Here is a 21059-nt window from a genome sequence, read left to right as displayed (position 1 = left end):
GAAGGTCCTTTGAGTAATGGCTGTATTATAGTAGATATATTTTGTATCATGTTTAGGAAAAAGAATAATGGCTTAGCCTCAATAATTAACTTTGTTTTTCTTAACAGAACCTTGTAAACATTAAGGCTGTAGTCTTTGCTAACTGCTTAAAGTATGTCAGAGTGACAAATAGAGTCCATTAAACTTGATTGCCTATCAGTAGAGCTGTCTTAAACATTAAACATATAGACTAGAAAAGTATAAAAGTAAATATGCCCGTTGATTGTTTAAGTGAGTTTGATATTTTAAAGCTAAATTTAATCGAAAACAATTTCTGTATAACATGGTTTCAGGGTAAAGATGATTTTTCTGGTCAGTTTCTGTTTTTTAGACTACCACCAGTGCCTTCGGTTTTGAAGGAAAAGGGAAGAAAAAGCATATACCTATCGATCCTTTGGTAGTGAGCATTTTTTATATGTAGTAATTAGCTAGCATGTAAGGGTCTTACTGCCATTTAGGTTAACTAAGTAAGCCTTAGCATCTAAGCAAAAGTAAGAAATAGTTTTGTAAATAATGAGAACCTTTTTTGGTATCAAATTTGTCTTTGCAGTCAAAAGGTGGATAGCACTCAAGCAACTTGATTATTTAGGAATTCCTCTATTTTATGGATCTGGTCTGACTACATTCAAGGGAAGAAGGTAAAATGACATTATAATCAAATAGTGCCCTGTAACTATTCCTTATTGTTACTGTGTGAAAAATTACTTGAACATAGTGGTTTAAAACAAGGAACATGTTCTCTCACAGTGTCTGTGGGGCAGGAATCTGAGAGTGGCTGACCTGGGTAGTTCTGGCTCAGGATCTCTCGTGGGGGCATAGTCCGCTTTCTGCTGGGCTGTAGTCATTTCAGGGCTCAGCTAGAGGAGGGTCCACTTCTAAGCACCCTCGCGTGACTCCTGGCAGGCTTCAGAAGATCTGCTTCTAAACTCTCTGTGATGCTGGGAGACCTCTGCTGCTCACGGGCTTACCCGTAGGTTGCCTGGGTGCCTTCAGGGACGTGGCACATGGCTTTCCTGAGAGCAGGTAGTTCAGAGAGAGTGTGTGTGCACACGTGTACAATGGCAAACCACAGTCTTTTTATAACCCAGTGCTCTAGTGGCGCAGTGGCTAAGTGACACAGCTGCTAACCAAAAGATTGGCTGTTAACTAGCACTCCTTGGAAACCCTATCGGGCAATTCTGCTCTGTCTTACAGGGTTGCTATGGATTGGAATCGACTGGATGGCAATGGGGTTTAATGCTGAAAGTGGTATCTTATTACTTCTGCTTATTATCTTTGCTAGACACAAGTCACTAAGTTCACCTGAAACTCAAGACAGGGGGATCAATTAAGCTGTATCTCTTCAGGGGAGGTGCAACAAAGAATTTGTAGAATTTAAAACCACTAAATATGGCGAGTCACCATCTATAAATAATTCACAAATAATGACCTTATTAAAAAAATCTATCATTGGTTAAGTACCCGTTTTCTGGCAGGAATTTTCATTTACGTTGCCTTATTTTGTCCTTTCAAATAGCCTTTTAAAATAAAAAATATTATTTTTATTTCATAGGTGAGAAAATAGGCTCAGAGGTCAGTGTCTTGCTCAAATGATCTTTAAAGGATGTAGGTAAAAACAAAAATGAACCAACAATAATTTTGAAAACAAAGTAAAGGACTGCCAAAGGGGGAGTGAATGACCGAGTAAACTATGGTATATCCACATGATGCGATATTCTGTGGTCCATTAAAGAAATCAACTGGAGCTTCCTCAGTTGACTTGGAAGGATTTCAGTGAAGTACTGTTGAAAAAAGTAAGATGCAGAAACGTGCGTATAATAAGATTGCAATTTTGTAAATTAAAGACTTAAAAATTCTTACACGTGTGTGTTTATGTGTATGTATATACACAAATAGATATAGAATTGTGGCTGGTATGGGTATATAGGTTAAGGGAAGAAAAGATGGGCAGAAGGCACCAAACAGAAGAGAAAAGGGACGAGTACATTTTTAAAAAGCATGCGTCTTCTGAAATTCACCCTTCAGCGAAAGATTAGACAGGTCTATACAACAAACAATAACACAGGTGAGGAATGTGCGTCTTAGTTCAATCATGTATACGAGACCAAAAGGGCAACACTTGCCCACAAGCAATGGCAAGAAGGCAGGAAGGGATGGGAAAAATGGAAGGATGGGAACAGGGAAGTGGGGAGTGGAAGGGGACAATGCTGACACATTGTGCAGATTGCAACTGAGGTCACAAAACCATTTGTGGATAAATGTCGAATGAGGAACTAATTTGCTCCGTAAAGTCTCACCTAAAGCACAATAAATCAGCAAAAAAAGCGTGTGTCACGATGACATTCATGCATTTATAGAAAGCAGTGGCTTGTGAATGAAATTTGATCTTGTAAGGTCAAAAAACAAATACAAATGAAATTTTCCAGGCATACAAATAATTCATTCAAGGTCACATGGTGAGAGGGTGATGAAGTCAACATGTCTTCCATTCAGGACAGATTTAAAAAGACTGTCCTGTCCTCGTGATCTACAACAGTGGACGGTTCAGCGCGGCATTCTCCTGTGAGACAAAGGCTGCGGAGTAAATCCTGAACGGTCACTTTCTGTAACGGGGCAGCAGGATTACTCCTGGGCACACACTCTCTCCAGGTTCTGGTCGCGTCGTCCTGCCCTGTCAGGCTGGAAGTATTTTTCCTTGTTTCGGATTCATTGACGGGCCGTTCCAAGGATCCCTGTATCAAGAAGACCTCTTTTTGATGCCTCCTTCTTATAGTTACAGATTCATGGTGATGGAAAGACTAGGAGTGGATTTACAGACGCTCGCAGACCGCAGCGGCACTTTTGAAAAGTCGACCGTCCTGCAGCTCGCTATCCGAATGGTAAGAAGGAACAGTTTATTTCACGTGCTCCACTTTCAGATTATTGCCTTGTTAAATACGCAGATCTTTGCCCTTTGTGGAATTATCAGAGAACGAAGGATCGTTGCCCTAGAAATGCCAGTTATTGACAGCGGAGGCTATTTTGGTGAAATTGATGAAGAGCAGGCCGTGTGAGTGACAGAATGTGCCGTGTTTGGCATCACAAACCCAATTAGGCATTGGTTCTACAGTCCCATTTCTTTTTTCCTCACACATTTGTTTTAAGTATCAGAACACGTTTCTATCGCTGTAAGAATAAGCTCTCTTTGGTCAGTTAAATCGATAACAATGCAAATCAAGGCGAAAGAGATTATTTTCCATGCTGAACGTGCGACAGTATGGGGGTGCTATAAAATTTTTATGATGAGTTTGGGATGGTAGAAGTACTTAGTCGTGGCAATGAACAGCATATACTCTGCCAAATAAGGAGCAATGAAGCCTTCATAGCACCCGTGCACACATTTTCTTTATACCACATATTCATCTTAGCTTGTTTGTGTCTTCTTTTCCTAAACCTTTTATTTTTTTTCCATTTTAAGTAGTGTGAAACTACTGACGCCAAGTTGGGATGTGGCAAACAGAGCTCCTTAATTTGTCTCTTCATCCATCCATCTGTCCGTCCGTCCATCTGTCCATTCGTCGACCCAGCAAATGCTTATAGATCACCGCCTGTATGCATCATGCTCCAGAGACGAGGCCGAGGACCTGTTGATCCCTGTAGGGAGGGAGCATGCCTTTCCCTGTGCTCAGGGACATGGTGTTTTGTTGTGGGGTCTCCAAGACTTGATTTATAGTGTAGCTTGGGTGAGGAATTGCTGAGTGGCTGTGTGTTTATTTTACTGTAGATCTCTTTGACATATTCTGTGTTTCTCCTTTTTATACAGTGTGATTTGGCCATTGAGCTGCCAAAGGCATGGGCATTGAAACCAAAAACAAACCCGCTGTTGTCAAGACGATTCTGACTCACAGCGACCCTATAAGACGGAGTAGAACTGTCTCATAGAGGTTTCAAGGAGCACCTAATAGTTTTGAACTGCTGACCTTTTGGTTAGCAGCCGTAGCTCTTAACCATTATGCAACCAGGGTTTCCATAGGCATTGAGGTGTTGTTGAATTCAGGTTTCCTTCCATGACAGGTTTGTTGAAAACATTTGGTATTTGAGGATCATTTTATCACCATTTTTACAGAATGAACAACCAGAAAAGGTGATAGTTTGTTGCTGTTAGGTGCCGTCGAGTCGGTCCCGACTAATAGCGACCCTACGCACAACAGAACGAAACACTGCCTGGTCCTGTGCCATCCTTACAATAGTTGTTATGCTTGAGCTCATTGTTGAAGCCACGGTGTCAATCCACCTCATTGAGGGTCTTCCTCTTTTCCGCTGACCCTGTGCTCTGCCAAGCACGATGTCCTTCTCCAGGGACTGGTCCCTCCTGACAACATGTCCAAAGTATGTAAGACGCAGGCTCACCATCCTTGCTTCTAAGGAGCATTCTGGCCGCACTTCTTCCAAGACAGATTTGTTCGTTCTTCTGGCAGCCCATGGTATACTCAATATTCTTCACCAACACCACAATTCAAAGGCATCAACTCTTCTTTGGTCTTCCTTATTCATCGTCCAGCTTTCACATGCATATGATGTGATTGAAAATACAATGGCTTGGGTAAGGCGCACCTTAGTCTTCAGGTTGACATCTTTGCTTTTCAATACGTTGAAGAGGTCCTTTGCAGCAGATTTACCCGATGCAATGCGTCTTTTGATTTTTTTACTGCTGCTTCCATGGCTGTTGATTGTGGATCCAAGTAAAATGAAATCCTTGACAACTTCAGTCTTTTCTCCGGTTATCATGATATAGCTCACTGGTCCAGTTGTGAGGATTTTTGTTTTCTTTATGTTGAGGTGTAATCCATACTGAAGGCTGTGTTCTTTGATCTTCATTAGTAAGTGCTTCAAGTCCTCTTCACTTTCAGCAAGCAAGGTTGTGTCATCTGCATAACGCAGGTTGTTAATGAGCCTTCCTCCAATCCTGATGCCCTGTTCTTCTTCGTATAGTCCAGCTTCTCGGATTATTTGCTCAGCATACAGATTAAATAGGTATGGTGAAAGAATACAACCCTGACCACACCTTTCCTGACTTTAAACCAATCAATATCCCCTTCTTCTGTCCGAACAACTGCCTCTTGATCTGTGTGAAGGTTCCTCATGAGCACAATTAAGTGTTCTGGAATTCCCATTCTTCGCAATGTTATCCATAGTTTGTTATGATCCACACAGTCGGATGCCTTTGCATAGTCAATAAAGCACAGGTAAACATCCTTGTGGTATTCTCTGCTTTCAGCCAGGATCCATCTGACATCAGCAATGATATCCCTGGTTCCACGTCCTCTTCTGAAACCAGCCTGAATTTCTGGCAGTTCCCTGTCAATATACTGCTGCAGCCGTTTTTGAATGATCTTCAGCGAAATTTTCCTTGCGTGTGATATTAATGATGTTGTTCAATAATTTCTGAATTCAGTTGGATCACCTTTCTTGGGAATAGGCATAAATATGGATCTCTTCCAGTCAGTTTGCCAGGAAGCTGTCTTCCATATTTCTTGGCATAGATGAGTGAGCACCTCCAGCGCTACATCTGTTTGTTGAAACATCTCAATTGATATTCCATCAATTCCTGGGGCCTTGTTTTTCACCAGTGCCTTCAGAGCAGCTTGGATTTCTTCCTTCAGTACCATCGGTTCCTGATCATATGCCACCTCTTGAAATGGTTGAACATCGACTAATTCTTTTTGGTATAATGACTCTGTGTATTCCTTCCATCTTCTTTTGATGCTTCCTGCATCGTTTAATATTTTCCCCATGGAATCCTTCACTATTGCAATTCGAGGCTTGAATTTTTTCTTCAGTTCATTCAGCTTGAGAAATGCCAAGCATGTTCTTCCCTTTTGGTTTTCCGTCTCCAGCTCTTTGCGCATGTCATTATAATACTTTGTCTTCTCGAGCCGGCCTGTGAAATCTTCTGTTCAGTTCTTTTACTTCATCAATTCTTCTTTTTGCTTTAGCTGCTTGACGCTCAAGAGTAAGTTACAGAGTCTCCTCTGACATCCATCTTGGCCTTTTCGTTCTTTCCTGTCTTTTCAGTGCCCCACATGTCTGTCAGTTTGTCGTACTGTGGGGGCTTGCGTGTTGCTGTGATGCTGGAAGCTATGCCACCGGTATTCAGATACCAGCAGGGTCATCCATGGAGGACAGGTTTCAGCTGAGCTTCCAGATTAAGACAGACTAGGAAGAAGGACCCAGCCGTCTACTTCTGAAAAGCGTTAGCCAGTATAAACCTTATGAATAGCAGCGGAACTTTGCTGGAAGATGAGCCCCCCAGGTTGGAAGGCACTCAAAAGATGATTGAGGAAGAGCTGCCTCTTCAAAGTAGGGTCAACCTTAATGACGTGGCTGGAGTAAAGCTGATGTGGCACGACTCAAAATGAGAAGAAACAGCTGCAAACATCCATTGATAATCGGAACCTGGAATGTACAAAGTATGAATCTAGGAAAATTGGAAATTGTCAGAAATGAAATGGAATGCATAAATATCTACATCCTAGGCATTAGTGAGCTGAAATGGACTGGTGTTGGCCATTTTGAATCAGAGAGCCATGTAGTGTACTATGCTGGGAATGACAACTCAAAGAGGACTGGTGTTGCATTCATCATCAAAAAGAACGTTTTAAGATCTATCCTGAAATACAATGCAGTCAGTGATAGGATACCATCCATACACCTACAAGGAAGACAAGTTAATATAACTATTATTCAAATTAACGCACCAACCACTAGGGCCAAAGATGAAGAAATAGAAGACTTTTATCAGCTGCTGCAGTCTGAAATTGATCGAACATGCAGTCAAGATGCATTGATAATTACTGGTGTTTGGAATGCGAAAGTTGGAAACAAGAAGGACCAGTAGTTGGAAAATATGGCCTTGGTGATAGAAACAATGCCGGGGATAGAATGATAGAATTTTGCAAGACCAACGACTTCTTCATTTCAAATACCTTCTTTCACCAACATAAACGGCAACTGTACACGTGGACCTCGCCAGATGGAACACACAGAAATCAAATTGACTACATCTGCGGAAAGAGACGATGGAAAAGCTCAATATCATCAGTCAGAACAAGGCCAGGGGCCGACTGTGGAACAGACCATCAATTGCTTATATGCAAGTTCAAGATGAAGCTGAAGAAAATCAGAGCAAGTCCACGAGAGCCAAAATATGACTTTGAGTATATCCCACCTGAATTTAGAGACCATCTGAAGAATAGATTTGATGCATTGAACACTAGTGATCGATGACCAGACTAATTGTGGAAGGACATCATACAGGAAGAAAGCAAGAGGTGATAGTTTAGCATAGGGTAATTAACCTATAATTGTGAACTATGTCGGTTTACCACTGTTAATATGAAAAAAAAAGACACATGTTATTTTCTATTCAAATGTTCAGGTTGATGATGAGTTCTAGTTGATGAGTTTTAGATAGACAGCAGTATAACCTCATATTATTTCTTTCTTTTTACAGTTGGATGTACTGGAATATATACATGAAAATGAATATATTCACGGTGATATAAAAGCAGCAAATCTCCTTTTGGGCTATAAAAATCCAGATCGGGTAAGTACATTATGAAGTTTTTGCTTTCAGTTAAGTGTCCTCAGTGTACCATACTGAGTCATTCAAAAAACAAACTCCTGACCCGGAAGAGTCTACAGTGAGGGCTTAACGTGGTGAACATTGTGATTTCTCTTACCTTGCTTATCTCACTTAATTCTTTCACTCTACTAATGAGTAATTAGGATGAGGAAACTGAGACTCAGAGGGGTCAAATAATTTGTTCGTGGTCACATAGCTAAGAAGTGGCTGAGCAGGAATTTGAACTTCTGAGCAAATATTGATACGTAAAGGAGCCATCAAAATCCAGTGAGAGAAGGGAAGGATTATACAGAGGGGAAACAAAAAAAAAACTGTCCCATTAGCTCCTCTTTTCCTGCTAGCCAACCAATGAAGTTTTACATAGAGCAGCATTTCCAACAGAACTTTCTGTGACAATGGAAATGGGCTCTCTTTGGTCATTCACCATGGTAGCCAGGAACCACGTGTGGCTGTTTAGCACCTGACATGTGGCTCCTGTTACTGAGGAACTGAATTTCTAATTTAATTTTCATTACTTTAAATTTAAATAACCACTTGTGGTTTGGAATTATTATATCAGACAGCACAGGTTTAAAGAGCTAAAAAATCGAGTGTAAAAAAATTAGAAAAAGGTAGAGTTGAATATTTAACTTATCTTTGATTAGAGAAGGACATTTCTAAATAAAAATGCAGGAGAAGTAATCGTAAATAATATTAGTAGATTTAAAAATTTAAGGTCTGTGTGTTTAAAAAATTGCAAAATAATGAAAGGCAAGTAAATGAGAAACTGAGAAATATTTATTACAAATGTTTGTAACTAATATATTTTATATATAACAAATTCTAAAAGAAACTAATAGAAAAACGTAAAACACATTTTTAAAACCATGATTAAAAGGAATGAACAGACATCAGAGAAAAAGAAATACAACTGTTCAAGAAAACGATGAAAAGAAGTTAACCTTCACTGGGAACTAAAAGGTATTCAAATCAAAACAGTAAGGCACTGTTAAAAAAAAAAACTTAAAAATTGGAAATATCTAAAATAACGATCTGGTAATATTGACGCTGACGAGAGTGCAGGCACTTGTAGAATGCCAGTGGGAATGTCAATTAAATGGGAATAGGAGAATAAATGAAGTTAATGGAAGGCAGTTAGGCAATCTGTTAAAATCCTTTAGAAGTCTGCGTGCTTTTTTAAGGTCAGGTCTATTGTGGTATAATTTATAAATAGCAAAATTCACCCCTTTAAACATATGGGGTTTGACAAGTTTTGACTCATGTATGTCTTGTCACAAGCATCATAGTCAAGATACAGAACATTTTCATCAACCCCAAAAGCTCTCTTTTCTCCCTTTGCGATCGGTCTTCTTCTTCCACCCCCAAGCCCTGGCAATGATGTGAACTGATTTCTACCTCTATAGTTTTGCATTTTCAGAAATGTCATATAAATAAATGAAATTATAGAGTCTGTAGTCCATTTGTGCCTGGCTTCTTTCACTTAGTATAATGCTTCTGAGATTTATATGTATTGAAGTTCGTCAGTACTTCGTTCCTTTTTATTGCCGGGTAGTATTCCCCCAAATGCTGCTATAATTTATTCACCTGTTGATGGACCGTTGAATTGTTTCCAGTTTGGGGGGATAATGAATAAAGTTGCTATATGCATTCATGTTTGGAGTTTTGTGTAGGCATATATTCTTATTTCGTGTGGATAAATCACTAGGAGTGTAATTTCTGGGTCATATGTTAAGAGTATATTTAACTTTATAAGAAACTGCCAAACTCTTTTCCAGGGTGATTGTGTCATTATACCTTTCCACCTGCGATTTGTGATAATTCCCTTCGCTCTACATCTTGCCAGCACTTGGTATTATCAGTCTTGTATGATTTAGCCGTTATACTGGGTGTATATAGTCATATTTATTTATTTTTTTAATTGCACTTTAGATGAAGGTTTACAGAACAAACTAGTTTCTCATCAAACAGTTAGTACACACATTGTTGTATGACATTGGTTAACAACCCCATGACATGTCAGCGCTCTTCCATCTATTACCAGCTTTCCTGTTCCCTCTTGCCTTCCAGTCCCTGCCCCAGGGCTGGTGTGCCCCTTTAGTCTTGGTCCATGGGCCTGTTCAATCTTTGGCTGAAGGCTGAACCTCAGGAGTGACCTCATTACTGAGCTGAAAGGGTGTTCGGGGGCCATACTCTCAGGGTTTCTCCAGTCCCTGTCAGGGCAGCAAGTCTTGTCTTTGAGTTAGGTTTTTGTTCTACGTTTTTCTCCAGCTCTGTCTGGGACCCTCTATTGTGATCCCTGTCAGAGCAGTCATCTAGTTGAACTGGCCTCAGTCTGGTGGAGGCTGTGGTAGATGTGGTCCATCAGTCCTTTGGACTAATGTTTCCCTTGTATCTTTAGTTTTCTTCGTTCTTCTTTTCCTCCAAAGGAGTAAGACCAGTGGAGTATCCTAGACGGCCACTCACAGGCTTTTAAGACCCCAGACGCTACTCACCAAAGGAGAGTGTAGCACATTTTCATTATGAACCATGTTATGCCAGTTGAGCTAGATGTTCCCCAAGCCCATGGTCCCCACTGGCCTCAACCCTCAGGGAATTTGGATGTGTATTTTTTTTTTTTTTATGGAGCTACCATGACCTTGCCTTGTACAGGTTGTACTGGCTGTGCAGTCATATTTAGTAGTTTTAATTTGCAGCAGCCATCACTAATGACTAGTGATACTTAGCATCTTTCATGTACTAATTTGCCACCCACAGAAGATATTCTTTGGTGAAGTGCCTGTTCAGATTTTTGCCACAATTGGGTTATTTTCATATTGAGTTGAGATTGTTATATTTTGAGAATAGGAGTCCTTTGTCAGATTTTTTATTGCATATATTTTCTGCATCTGTGGATTACCTTTTCATTTTCTTATCATTGTCTTTCAAATAACAGAAATTTTTCATTTGGATAAAGTCTAATTCATAATGTTTTTCTTTTATGACTCGTGCTTTTTATGTCCTAGACCAGGTCACATTTTCTTATGACCTTTCTTCAGGAAGTGTCACATTTTGATCCCTGATTGATTTTAAGCTAATTTTTGTATTTGGTACAAGGTAAGAGTCAAGGTTTATTTTCTGCATATTGATGTCCAGTTGTTCCAGCACCATATGTTGAAAAGAATATCATTTTGCCAGTGAATTACCTTGGCACCTTTGTCAAAAACAATTGGCCATCTATGTAGGGGTTTATCTCTGGATTGTCTTGTGTTCCATTGATCAACATGTCTGTCTCTACACCAGTATCACACTATTTCAATCATTGTAGTCTCCTAGTCATGGAGTCACCGTAAGTCGGAATCAACTCCCCAGCACCTGAGAACAGAAGTCTTGAAATCAGGTATTGTGAATCTTGCAACTTTTTTTTTTTAAATTCTCTTGGTTATTCTGGCTGCTTTGCAATTCAATATATAATATTTTACAATCACCTAGTCAATTTCTTCAATATATAGTATTTTACAATCATCTAGTCAATTTCTACCAAAAAAAAAAGCCTACTAGGATTTTCACTGGAATTGTGTTGAACTATATAGATCAATTGAGGGAACTGACGTCTTAACAATATTGAATCTTCTGATGAGATGCCTGGGTAATTCACCGGGGAAAGGATAGTCTTTTCAACACTCATTTTTATTTCTTTTGTTTTCATTTTTATTAGGCTCAAAATATTTTCTAATTTACATTGTGATTTATTTTTTGACTCTCAATTCTATATGATTTCAGTACTTTTATGTCTGTTGAGACTTATTTAAATGTCTGAACTTATGGGCTAACTTGGTGCATGTTTATGAGCCCTTTAAAGAATATGTATTCTACTGTTTTGGGGTAGAGTGTTTTCTAAATGTCCATTAAGTCAAGGTGGTTGACTTACTCAGACTTTCCACATCCCTACTGAGAAGAGTTATGGAAACTTCCAATTATAATTATGAATTTGTCTTTTTTCCCCTGTCAGATTTTACTTAATGTATGTTGGAATTCTGTTATTTGGTGCGTATACGCTTAGGACCTTTATGTCTTCCTTATGAATTGTCTCCTTTCTCATTATGAAATGTTCTCTTTGTCTCAGGTAATATTTCTTCTTCTGAGATCTGTTGTGTGATACTAATATAGCCACAGAGCCTTGGTGGCGTAGTGGTTAAGAGTTCGGCTGCTAACCAAAAGGTCAGCCGCTCAAATCCACCAGCTGCTTCTTGGAAACCCTATGGGGCAGTTCTACTCTGTCCTATAGGGTCACTATGAGTTGGAAATGACTTGATAGCACCTAACAACAACAACCACCACCACCATATAGCCACATTAGCTATTTTTGATTAGCATTTGCATAGTATGTATTTTTCATTGTTTACTTTTACTCTATTTTTGTCTTTATATTTAAGGTAAACTTCTCAAGACTGTACATAGTCAGGACTTGCTATTTTCTCCGTTCAGATGGTTAAAAATGTGTTTAGACCATTTGCATTTAAAGTAGTTACTTCTATCATTGAGTTTAACACTACCATAGAATTTAGGGTTGGAAATAGTTTTCTATCAGCACTTTGAAGATGCTCTTTCATTCTCCTTTAGCTTGTGTGGTTCCTTACAGGAAGTCTGCTGTCATTCTCATCTTTGTTCCTTTCAATAAGATGTGTCTTTTTTTGTCCTTGCTGCTTTTAAGATTTTCTCTGTGTCACTGTTTTCTAATTATTATGTTTGTGTGTGTGTACATGTGTAGGTGTACCTTATTTGGAATTTGTTGAGCCTTTTGAATGTGTGGGTCTATAGTTTTCATCACTTTTGACCATTTTCTTAAAATATTCTTTTTATTTTAGAATAGTTTTAAGATTTACAGGATTTTTACAGAGATAGCCTGGAGAGTTACCATGTGATCATACCCAGTCCCCCCATTATTGCTATCTTACATTAGTGTGACACATTTGTCACATTTAATGGACCAGTATTAATACAGTAATATTAATTAAAGTCCATACTTTTTTCAGGTTTCCTCAGTTTTTCCCTAATGTCCTTTATCTGTTTTAGGCTCCCATCCAGGTTATCAAATTATATTTAGTAGTAATTTCTCTTTAGACTCCTCTTGGTTATGATAGTTTCTCAGACTTTCCTTGTCTTTGATGACCTTGACAGTTTTCAGGATTATTGATGGTGTAATCTGTGCAGTTGGGATTTGTCTAACATTTTCTTCAAGATTAGACAGTGGTAATGTGTTTTTGGAAGGAAGGACCACAGAGTATATGCCATTCTTATTCCATCGTATTAAGGGTGTTGTTGTTGGGTACCATTGCATGGAATTCAGCTTGTAGCAATCCCATGTGACAGAATAGACTGTCCCATAGGATTTTCTTGGCTGTAAACTTTACAGAAACAGATCACCAGGTCTTTTTCCCATGGAGCAGTTGGGTGGGTTTGAACCGCCAACCTTTTGGTTAGCAGCTGAGTGCTTAACCATGTGCACCACCAGGGGCCCTTATATCAATCAAGAGTATGTACTGTCAATATGATACCACTATTGACGTTAACATCTATCACCTGGCTTGAGGTAATATTGGGCAGGTATAAAGTTACTCCTTTTTTTCCCCCTCCTTTCCTACAGTGTATTTTCTGAAATGATGGAAGTCATTATGCTTAGCCCACACTTAAAGAATGGGGAGGTATGGTCTACCTCCTTAAAGGCATAGCGTCTGCATAAATTATTTTGAATTCTGTGTGGAGGATCTCTCTGTTCTCCCTATTTATTTATTTACTTGTTAAATATTTCTCTTATAACATTAAACTGGTGGATAATTATTTTATACTTTGCATTATAATCTGACACTACTCTATTTTGTTCCTCAAATTGTCTCATTTTGCAATTAGAGTGATATATTCCTATAGTTGTAGGATTTTTGTTGTTGTTGTGATTGTTTTTGAGCACTTCCTTAATTTCTGGCAGTACAGTATACTCCAGGCTCACCCTGTATATCTCCTGCCCAAATTCTAGAAATGAACATTTCTCCGCATTTCTTTTATTGGGTTAGAGATCAGTGTTAGAAACTAACATCTGGGTGCTAATTTTGCTCACTGCTATTGGGATGTCTATAGGGTTGCTATGAGTCAGAATCGACTTGAGAGCAACGGGTTTGGTTTGGTTTCGGTTCTACTGGGATGTCTTTGCTTATAGACCCTCTTAGCTGAAAGAGCAAGGAGATATATGTGTGTATACTAAACCTTGTGTGTACACATAGTCACAAATATTTGTATGTGTAATCATCTGTGTGTATATTAGGCTAAACACACATTGATCATTCTAGCCTCACCTCCCCCCTTGTTTATTTGTATTCTTCCACTCCAAGAGTAATAAACCTGGCTCCCCAGTTCACCATCCTTTTGCTTAATTTTTCATTTGCAGTATGTATGTATAGTGCTTTTGAAATTACAATCCCATACCCCTGTTGGAAAAACTTTATCAGCTAGAATACAGTGCATATGTAAGGTTTCTTTTGCTTTTAGTCATACAGGTGCCATTCATTCTAAAGTTACTTAGCATCTTTTTCCTATACTGTCTTTAACGAGGTTGTTTCATACAGTTGTATTGTCTTGTCACATTTTCCGTGGCATCCTGGGACCCCCTGACATTTGTAATTATTTTTTGAAACTTTTCATACATTAAAGTTTACCCTTTATGATGTAAAGTTCTGTGGATTTAGACAAATGTTTAATGTCTTGTTTCCACCAAGTTATCTTTTATCACACAGAATAATTTCACCACTTTAAAAATATCCTGTGCTTTACCTATTTAACCCTCCTCCCAAACCCCTGGGAGTCACTGATCTGTTGTTTATTATCTGTATAGTTTTCCCTTTTCCAGAATGTCATGTAATTGGGATCATATGGATGTAGAATTTTCAGAGTGACTTCTTCCTCTTAGCAATATGCATTTAAGATTTATTCGTGTCATTTTGTGGCTTGATACATTATTTATTTTCATCGATGGATAATTTTCCATTGTCTGGATGTAACAGTTTTTTTATCCATTCAGCTTTTTAAAGGACATCTTGAGTTTCTTCCAAGTTTTGGCAATTATGAATAAAGCTGCTATAAACATTCATGTACAGGTTTTTGTGTGGGCATAAGTTTTCAACTTACTTGGGTAAATACCAAGGAGCGTGATTGCGGAGCCGTATGAAAGGACTATGTTTACCTTTGTAAGAAACTGCCAGATTGTCTTCCAAAGTGGCTGTATCATTTTATGTTCCCATCAGCAGCAAATAAGAGTTCCTGTGGCTTCACATCCTGGCCAGCATTTGGTGTTGTCACTGTTTTGGATTTTAGCCATTCTAATTGGTATGCAGGAGTATCTCTTTATTGTTTTAATTTGCAATTCTCTAATGCCATATGGTGGGAGAAAGATGTGGCAGTCTGCTTCTGAAAAGATTTACAGCCTTGGAAATGCTGTAGGGCAGCTCTACAGTGTCCCATAGGGTCGCTATGAGTCAGAATCCACTCGATGGCAGTGGATTTGATTTTTTTTTTTTAATGCCATATGATGTTGAGTATATTTTCATATGCTTATTTGCCATCTGTGTATTTTCTTTGGGGAAGTGTTTGTTCAGAATTTTTGCCTATTTTTTAATTGGGCTGCTTGTTTTCTTAATGTTGAGTTTTAAGAGTTCTTTGTGTATTTTGGGTACAAGTCCTTTATCATATATATGTTTCTGACCTATATCATTTTACTTCTCTCTGAGAAGCTTCTTTTAACATTTTTTGCAAAGCAGATCTACTGGTAACAAATTCCCTCAATATTTGTTTGCCTGAGAAAACTTTTATTTCTCCTTCACTTTTGAAGGATGATTTTGCTAGATACAGAATTCTAGACTGGTGGCTTTTTTTTTTTTTTTTTCCTTTCAACATTTTAAATATTTAACTCCACTCGCTTCCTGTTTGAAAGTTTTCTGAAGAGAAGCTGGTGTAATTTTTATCCTTGTTCCTCTGGCTTCTTTCAAGATTTTTGTTTGTCTTCGATTTTTTTGCAGTTTAAATGTGATCTGCCTCAATGTGTATTTTTTGGTATTTATCCTGCTCGGTGTTCTTCATGGGCCTGTGGTTTTGTGTCTGTCATTGATTGTGGAAAATTCTCAGCCATTACCACTTTAAATGTTTCTTCTGTTCCTTTCATTCTTCTTCTTCTGGTATTCCCATTATGCATATATTAAATGTACCTTTTATTATTTTTTTTATAATTGTCCTACAGTTCTTGGATATTCTGTTTGGTTTTCTTTCTTTCTCTTGCTTATCAGTTTGGGAAGTTTCTATTAACATATCTTTATGCTCACTGAGAATTTCCTCAGCCCTGATCAGTCTACTGATGAGCCCATTCTTCATTTCTGTTATTATTTTTGTTTCCTGGCATTTCCTTCTGATTCCTTCTTAGGGTTTCCATTTCTGTGCTTACATTACCCATCTGTTTTTGCATGTTGTCCACTTTTTCCATTAGAGCCCTTAGCATATTAATCAGAGTTATTTTAAATTCCTGGTTCTGATCTTTCCAAAATATCTGCCATTTCTGTGTCTGATTCTGATGCTTGCCCTGTTTCTTAGAACTTTGTTTTTGCCTTTTATCATGTCCTGCAAGTCTGTGTTAAAAGCTGATCATGATATATCGGGCTAAAGAAACTGAGGCAAATAGGTAATCATTGTGTTTTTTTTTTTTATGTGAGTCTGGGTTTACTGTTTGCTGTAGCTGTAGCTGTGGGTGTCACAGGCTAAAATACCCTCTAGAGTTCTTGTATTTTGTCTCCCCTGTTGTCTTTGGATTTCCCTAGAGCCTTTTTAAATAGGATCTGAGGCTTTAGTGCTTTCTACTGTAATTCCCTGTTGGTATACAGAAGCCTGATTGATGCAGTTGTTAAGTGTGGGGGAAGGGAAAGTATTGTAGTATTTTCGTATCAGTTCATAAGCGATATTGATCCTATGGTTAGGTCTCAGTCTTTAATGAGTTTGTGCCCCTGGTCTGTAATCTTGACAAGTGCTTCTTGGCTTTTTACCCCCTGTAGGTAAGACAAAGGATCCCTGGTGGTGCAGTGGTTAAGCACTGGGCTGCTAATTGATAAGTTGGCAGTTCAAACCCACCAGCTGTTCTGTGGGAGAAAGATGTGCCAGTCTGCTTCCATCAAGATTTATAGCCTTGGGAACTCTATGGCAGCAGTTCTACTCCGTCCTATAGGGTTGCTATGAGTAGGAATCAACTTGACGGCAATGGGTTTGGTTTTTTGTTTAGGTAAGACAGGAAAGCTAGAGGGGGCTGAGTTGGGTATTTCTACCACGTGGAAGGCTAGAGGAGGTTGAAGGTGGATAGTTTCCTTTCACTAGGTTGGTTCTCACCCACTGCTGTCGAGTCAATTCTGACTCATAGCAACCTTACGGGACAGGGTAGAACTCCCCCACAGGGTTTCCAGGGAGTGCCTGGTGGATTTGAACTGCTGACCTTTTGGTTAGCAGCTGTAGCACTTAACCACTATGCCACCAGGTTAGGCTGTGATAAAACCCAAGTCCTTTAGGCATGGCAAAATAGTTTCTTTTGAGGGCAGGTTTTGATTTTTTTAATTTTTTAAAGGAGAACAGAATGCTCTGGGTATATTTTACAATGGCTACTTTTTTCCTCCCCCTGCTGGAAGCACAAGGGGATTTTTCTCTGACCTTCACCTTGAGAACCTGGTGGGGCTTCTGGTGGTAAAACTCACAAAAGTGTGGAGGCCACTCCAAAAACTGGGCCCTCTGGAGTTTTTAACTCTCAAACTAATTCATACTCTGCCTCCTGCAATTTGTTAGTTACAGTTTAAGTGTTCCTACCAAAAATGGCTCCAATGGTGGGCTTTTACTCCTGGCCTTCTGCTCCTGGTAAGTTGTTATTTTCTGCATTTTGTTGTCTCTCGTGCTTTTGGAGCTGCAGCTTGCCCTGTGACCTCAATTTTCTGATGGCTCTAAGAAGAGCAGTTGATTTTCAGTTTTTTAGGTTCTTTTTTTCAGGCATTTTGTTAAATTTTCATACTAATTTAGGGAGAACTGACAACTTTATAGGTCTTCTAGTAAACCACAAGGGGTGTTTTTGTATTTCCTCAAGTATATGTTTGTTTCTTCAGGAATAAAGCTGAATGTATGTCTAATTGATTTATCTTGTCTTAGTGCATTGTCTAGAACATCCAGTACAATGTTAAATGGTAGTGAAGGTGGTAAACATCCTTGCCTCTTCTTGAGTTTAGTGGAAATGTCTGAAGTACTATCCTATTAAATAAGGTTCTGACTTTAGGACTAAGGTGCACGTGTGTGTTTAAAGTCAAGTTAAGGAAAGAACCATGAATTCCTATGTCCTAGAATTTTTTTTTTTTAATGGAGGAATGGGTGTTGAATTTTATCTAAACCTTGTTCAGCATTTATTGAAAATAATCTTGTTTTTCCGCTCAGATCTATTAATAGGGTATAAATATTGATGGGCTTCCTAATATTGATGCAACTTTACTTTCCAGGAATAAATCCCACTTTGTTATGGTTTATTATTTACTTAATATAGTGTTGGTATATGTTCATTAATATTTTATGTTGTATTTTCATATTGATACTCATAAGTGATATTGGGCTGGAATTTTCTGTTTTTGTACTGTCATTATCAGATATAAGTATCAACATTATACTTGCTTCATGAAAGAAGTTTGAAAGTTTTCCTTTACTTTCTGTTTCAGAGAAATTTCTGTTGTATTGGGACCATCTGGTCTTTGGATGTGAAACCATCTGGTTCCGCTGCTTTTCTCTGAAGTAGTTCCTTGTACTCTCTCCTTCCCCCTCCTCTGTAGAAACTGGTTGTTTATGCTTTCTATCTCTAATTGGGTCAATTTCAGTATGCATACATTTCATCTAGTTTTTCAAATTTATTTGTATGGTGTCCTACAAAGTAGTCTCATGATTTTTAAATTTCTTCTTCAGTGGTTTTTCCTTATAGTTAGATTTATTTATTTAGCTTTCTCCCTTTTTTTTTTCATAATGAAAGTAACTTTTGGTTTGTTCATTTTGTTAATTATTCGGGAAACTCGGATTTTGTTATATTAATGAGATATGTTATTTTTCTGTTCTCTATCTCATTAATTTCTGCCTTTGCCTTTATAGCTTGTGCTTTTAAAATTTTTATTTTACTCTGTTCTCTCCCACACCCAAGTCTTCAATTTGGAATCTAAGCATTTATTTCATTCCTCCATTTTTTGTTTGCATGAATGTTTAAGGCTATGAACTTTCTTGTGGTTACTGCATTGAATATATCTCATAAATCTTACTACATAGTGTTTTTACTATCTTTTTTTTTAGAAGGTTTGTATTTCTCCTTTCCAAAAAGTGGTTCAATGGAAGGTGTTTTAATGCCCAGGCAAAAGAGATGTGTAAAATTTTTTAAATTAATATCTGGGTTTATTAACATTTGGTCAGGGTATTGTTCATATTAATTTTACTCTTTGCAATGGCACTGATGCTTTAATTGTGACTTAAAATATGATCAGCTTTTGTCAGTCTCCATGTTTGCATGAGAAAAAGAAGGTATGAAGTTCAATATATATCCAGATGATCTACCTAATTGATTATATTGCTTAGTTATCTATATCTTTATCATTTATAAGTAAATGAAGTATTTGATCTGTTTTATACTTGGTTATTGTTAGTTGCCATCGAGTCGGCTTCAACTGACGGTGACCGCGTGTATAAAACCAAAACTCATTGCCATTGAGTCAGTTCCGACTCATAGTGACCCGACAGGACTGAGTAGAACTGCCCATGGGGTTTCCAAGGCTGTCATCTTTATGGAAGCAGACCGCCTTATCTTTCTCCCTCGGAGCCTCTGGTAGGTTCAACCCACCAACCTTTTGGTTAGCAGCCAAGTGCTTAACCACTGCGCCACCAGGGCTCCTTTTTGACCTCATGTATAACAAAATGAAATGTTGCCTAGTCCTGCACCAATTCCGTGATATTTGATGATATTTGACCCCATTATTGTGGGTATCGTGTCAGTCCATCTCCTTGAGGATTTCCCTTTTTTTCCTGGTCTTTCCTGATGACACGTTCAAAGTAAGTAAGATGAAGTCACGCCATCCTTGCCTCTGAGGAACATTCTGGCTGTACTTGCTCCGAGACCAATCTGTTCCACAGTAGAGTCAGTATCCTTCACCAACACCCCAGTTCAAACGCATCAGTTTCTCTTCGGTCTCCTGTTGTCATTGTTCAGCTTTCACACGCATACGAAGTCATTGAAAAGACCTTGGCTTGGATCAGGAACACGTTAGTCATCAAAGTGACCTCTTTGCTTTTCAGAACTTTAAAGAGGGCTTTTGCTGCAGCTTTCTCCCTACAAAATGTCGTTTGAGGTCTTGACTGCTGCGTCCATGGATGTTGATAATTGATCCATGTCCAATGAAATTGTGGACAGTTTCAGTTTTTTCTCCATTTATTAGGGTGATGTCTGTCAGACAGTTGTGAGGATTTCTGTTCTCTTTACGTTTAGGTGTAACCCATACTGAAGGCTGTAGCCTTTTACCGTCATCAGTAAGTGCTTTAAGTTGTCCTCATTTTCGGCAAGCAAGGCTGTGTCATATGCATATCGAAGGTTGTGAATGAGTCTTTCTTTAATCCTGATGCCGCACTCTTCTTCATATAGGTCCAGTTTTTGGATTATTTGCTCAGCATACAGACTGAATAAGTGTGGTGAAAGAATACAGACCTGCCTTTACAGCTTTTTCAATTTCGAGCCAAGCAGTATCGCCTTGCTCGGTTCCAACGACTGCCTCTTGATCCAGATACAGATTCCTCATGCGCACAGTTAAGTGTTCTGGATTTCCCATTCTTCACAATTTTATTCATAACTGGTTATGATCCACCCAGCTGAATGCCTTTGCATAGTCAGTAAAACACAGGGAAACATCTTCCTGGTATTCTCTGCTATCAGTCAGGATCCGTCTGACATTAGCAGTGGTAGTCCTTGTTCCATGTCCTCTTCTGAATCTAGCTTGAACTTCTGGCAGTTCCTTTTTATGTACAGATGCAGTCGTTTTTAAATTTTCTTCAGGTAGCTGGTATTTAAAAGCCCTTCCTGTCAGTGTGTTTCTGATTATCTCCTGACTTCTCCTGTAGTTCCTGTTTTATAAAGGCCATTGCTATGTTATTTGGAAAATAAATATTTATTACTTATATTTGCCGTGTTTCCTTCTTACGTTATATGTTTTTCTCTTATCTTTTACTTATTTTTTTATGTTTAGGATAGCTCTGATTTTTTTTTTTTCTAGTGGTTACCTTGGTACTTATATATTTTTAGGATGCCCTTTGCCCTCCTTTATTTGACTTTCTATTACTAGTTTGA

General features: G+C 38.5%; 1 protein-coding gene across 3 annotated transcripts in view; it reads left to right on the top strand.

Moving 5' to 3' along the window:
• Positions 1-21059, top strand: part of VRK2 (VRK serine/threonine kinase 2) — an 87814-nt gene that overhangs the window by 20281 nt on the left and 46474 nt on the right. For 2 of the 3 annotated variants that reach the window (XM_003417580.4, XM_064277031.1), the window contains exons 5-7: positions 590-677; positions 2813-2918; positions 7532-7624. In XM_003417580.4, the coding sequence (XP_003417628.1) occupies positions 590-677; positions 2813-2918; positions 7532-7624 (287 nt within the window). Of the gene's footprint in view, positions 1-589; positions 678-1592; positions 1833-2812; positions 2919-7531; positions 7625-21059 lie in introns of those variants that run through there. The other variant, XM_064277030.1, reaches the window with a different exon arrangement.

The sequence above is a fragment of the Loxodonta africana genome, chromosome 26 (genome assembly GCF_030014295.1).
Source record: "Loxodonta africana isolate mLoxAfr1 chromosome 26, mLoxAfr1.hap2, whole genome shotgun sequence".
Lineage (NCBI taxonomy): Eukaryota > Metazoa > Chordata > Mammalia > Proboscidea > Elephantidae > Loxodonta > Loxodonta africana.
This window is presented reverse-complemented; position numbering and strand designations above follow the sequence as displayed.